At 40.9% G+C, this 2,093-nt stretch overlaps 1 protein-coding gene across 1 annotated transcript; it reads left to right on the top strand.

Moving 5' to 3' along the window:
• The first annotated feature begins 230 nt into the window (after window positions 1–230).
• On the top strand, window positions 231–1,798 carry fabp4a (fatty acid binding protein 4a). The gene is made up of 4 exons (XM_079231531.1): window positions 231–368; window positions 593–768; window positions 861–962; window positions 1,527–1,798. Exons 1-4 carry the CDS (start codon window positions 296–298, stop codon window positions 1,578–1,580), a joined length of 405 nt encoding a protein of 134 aa, XP_079087657.1. The 5' UTR covers window positions 231–295; the 3' UTR covers window positions 1,581–1,798.
• Window positions 1,799–2,093: the final 295 nt, after the last annotated feature.

The raw sequence follows: 2,093 nt of genomic DNA, 5'->3' as shown, positions 1-2,093 counted from the left end.
TTGATGCTATGCCCATTAACTCAGAATATGAACAAAATACCAATGATGACTGTGTTTCAGATTTGGATTATTTATGAGAAAACACATTTAGATACACAAGCTAGTAGCAAGAAGCACCAGAGGTGGCAATTCAACGCTCAATTGTGTGACGTAGCAGGCTGTGATTGGTTCCCACCGCGTCGCTGGATGCTGGCCTGGCCCTTTAAAAACGAGCCTGTTCCCACACTGGAGGAGAGTTGAACCCAGAGTCACTCCGGTCGTTATTGCCTAGGATATCACATCAGAAACTGCAAACATGGTTGAGAAATTTATTGGGACGTGGAAGATGATTTCCAGCGAGAACTTTGATGACTACATGAAAGCAATTGGTAGGAGAGAGTATGTGTTTAATGGACAACTACTATTAGACTGTTAGTTGTTGCTCAATTATGAATTTAATTATGCTTAATTAGGTTTTAAAACGGGAAAAATAATTTGTGTATAATGTATAATATGTGTTCAGTTCGTCAGCACCTTGAAACTAAGCGTTCATGTGTTATTTATATTTCATGCATTTCGATTGCATTTTGATGATCTTCCTCCGGCTGTGCAGGTGTGGGCTTCGCGACCCGGCAGGTGGGGAATCGGACCAAGCCCAATTTGATAGTGACCGTGGACGAGCAAGGGTTTGTATGCCTGAAGTCTCAGAGCACCTTCAAAACCACCGAAATCAAGTTCAAGCTCAACGAGCCGTTTGATGAGACGACCGCAGACGACCGGAAGACCAGGGTTAGTTTGGTCTGAGCCCCGAGGGCAGAAGGGAGCATCTCTGCAGGGTTGATCTGTGTCGGGTAACGCGTTCTCTGTTGTGTGCCGCGCAGACCGTGGTGACTCTGGAGAACGGCATGCTGGTGCAGAAACAGAGCTGGGATGGCAAGGAGACTAATATCGAGAGGGAGATCACGGATGGGAAATTGATAGCGGTAAGGAATCACTTTTTTTCTCCTCTGGGAAATTAAAGCAGAGCACTGGGTAATAATTTAGCAGCAACTTCAATTATTTCAAGTAATGTGAAAGTGTTTCATTGCTCATAAGCATTCTTGTTTTTAATTTTTCCAGTTTTAAAACAGTAAAAACATTTTTTTTTCATGTTTGATTTGTTGATTAATAAAATTAGTTGCGTTAATAAAAAGGGTTCCAATGCAAATGAAAATATGTTCACAAATACTTATTTCCACCACTCCCATGCCCACATTCCACTTGAGAAAGTAAGAGCATACATATATTTTAGGGCAAAATAAATGGATTACAATGTCACTGTACTACAAGACATCAAAGTATCCCCTAATATGGACTAAGAAGACAGCAGTAAAAATATTTTAAGAACCACAGACACTCCACCAGGGATATACTGAAATATTGATTTTGGAAAAACAAATATTATAGAGTTCCTTCTCAAAACATATGCAATCATTCAACTTCACCCTCTGTCCAAATGTGCCTCTATTGATCCTCAAACCGCACCTGATCTCTCTCTTTTCCCACAGAAATGCATAATGGGAGACGTGATTGCAGTGAGGACGTACGTAAAGGAGGCGTGATGGGGTCCTTCGGCCCACTCCACGGATGCATTGCCGGATGACAGGCTCAGTTCAATGAGCGTAAAACCAAACTAAAGTAAAGGGGTGTCCTGCTCTTTCTATTCTACCTTCACTGTGTTGCCAAAATCAAATTTCTGTGCCTCTGTTCTCCAACATGACACATTTGGTTTCATTTGGAATTGTTGTGGTGATTTGAATAAAAATTAATGAAAAATGGGTCAAAATCGTGTCTCTGAGTTCATTGAATGTTGATTAAAAGTAGTTGTCAGTGGGTACGTTTTTCTGAGGGTTTTTTGGATGGTGTCACGTCCAAATTCAATTATGGCATTCTTGAAAGCATTCCAATCATTAGGGCATGCTGAGGAATGCTGCACAAAAAGTCCTCTAATGGGAATATACCACCTAATCTGATTTCCTGACTTTAATGGTTTATTCCCATGCTTGGTGAATATTACTGTAATTATTCCACATCCAATCACTTTTTCCAGCAACTTTGGCGTGTACAGTCCTATC

Source organism: Taurulus bubalis (assembly GCF_910589615.1).
Source record: "Taurulus bubalis genome assembly, chromosome: 16".
NCBI lineage: Eukaryota > Metazoa > Chordata > Actinopteri > Perciformes > Cottidae > Taurulus > Taurulus bubalis.
This window is presented reverse-complemented; position numbering and strand designations above follow the sequence as displayed.

Coding starts and splice junctions, on each gene's coding strand:
- fabp4a (XM_079231531.1), top strand. CDS start 296: ATGGTTGAGAAATTTATTGGGACGTGGAAGATGATTTCCAGCGAGAAC. Junction 369..592: donor TGACTACATGAAAGCAATTG/GTAGGAGAGAGT, acceptor CCGGCTGTGCAG/GTGTGGGCTTCGCGACCCGG. Junction 769..860: donor CAGACGACCGGAAGACCAGG/GTTAGTTTGGTC, acceptor TGTGCCGCGCAG/ACCGTGGTGACTCTGGAGAA.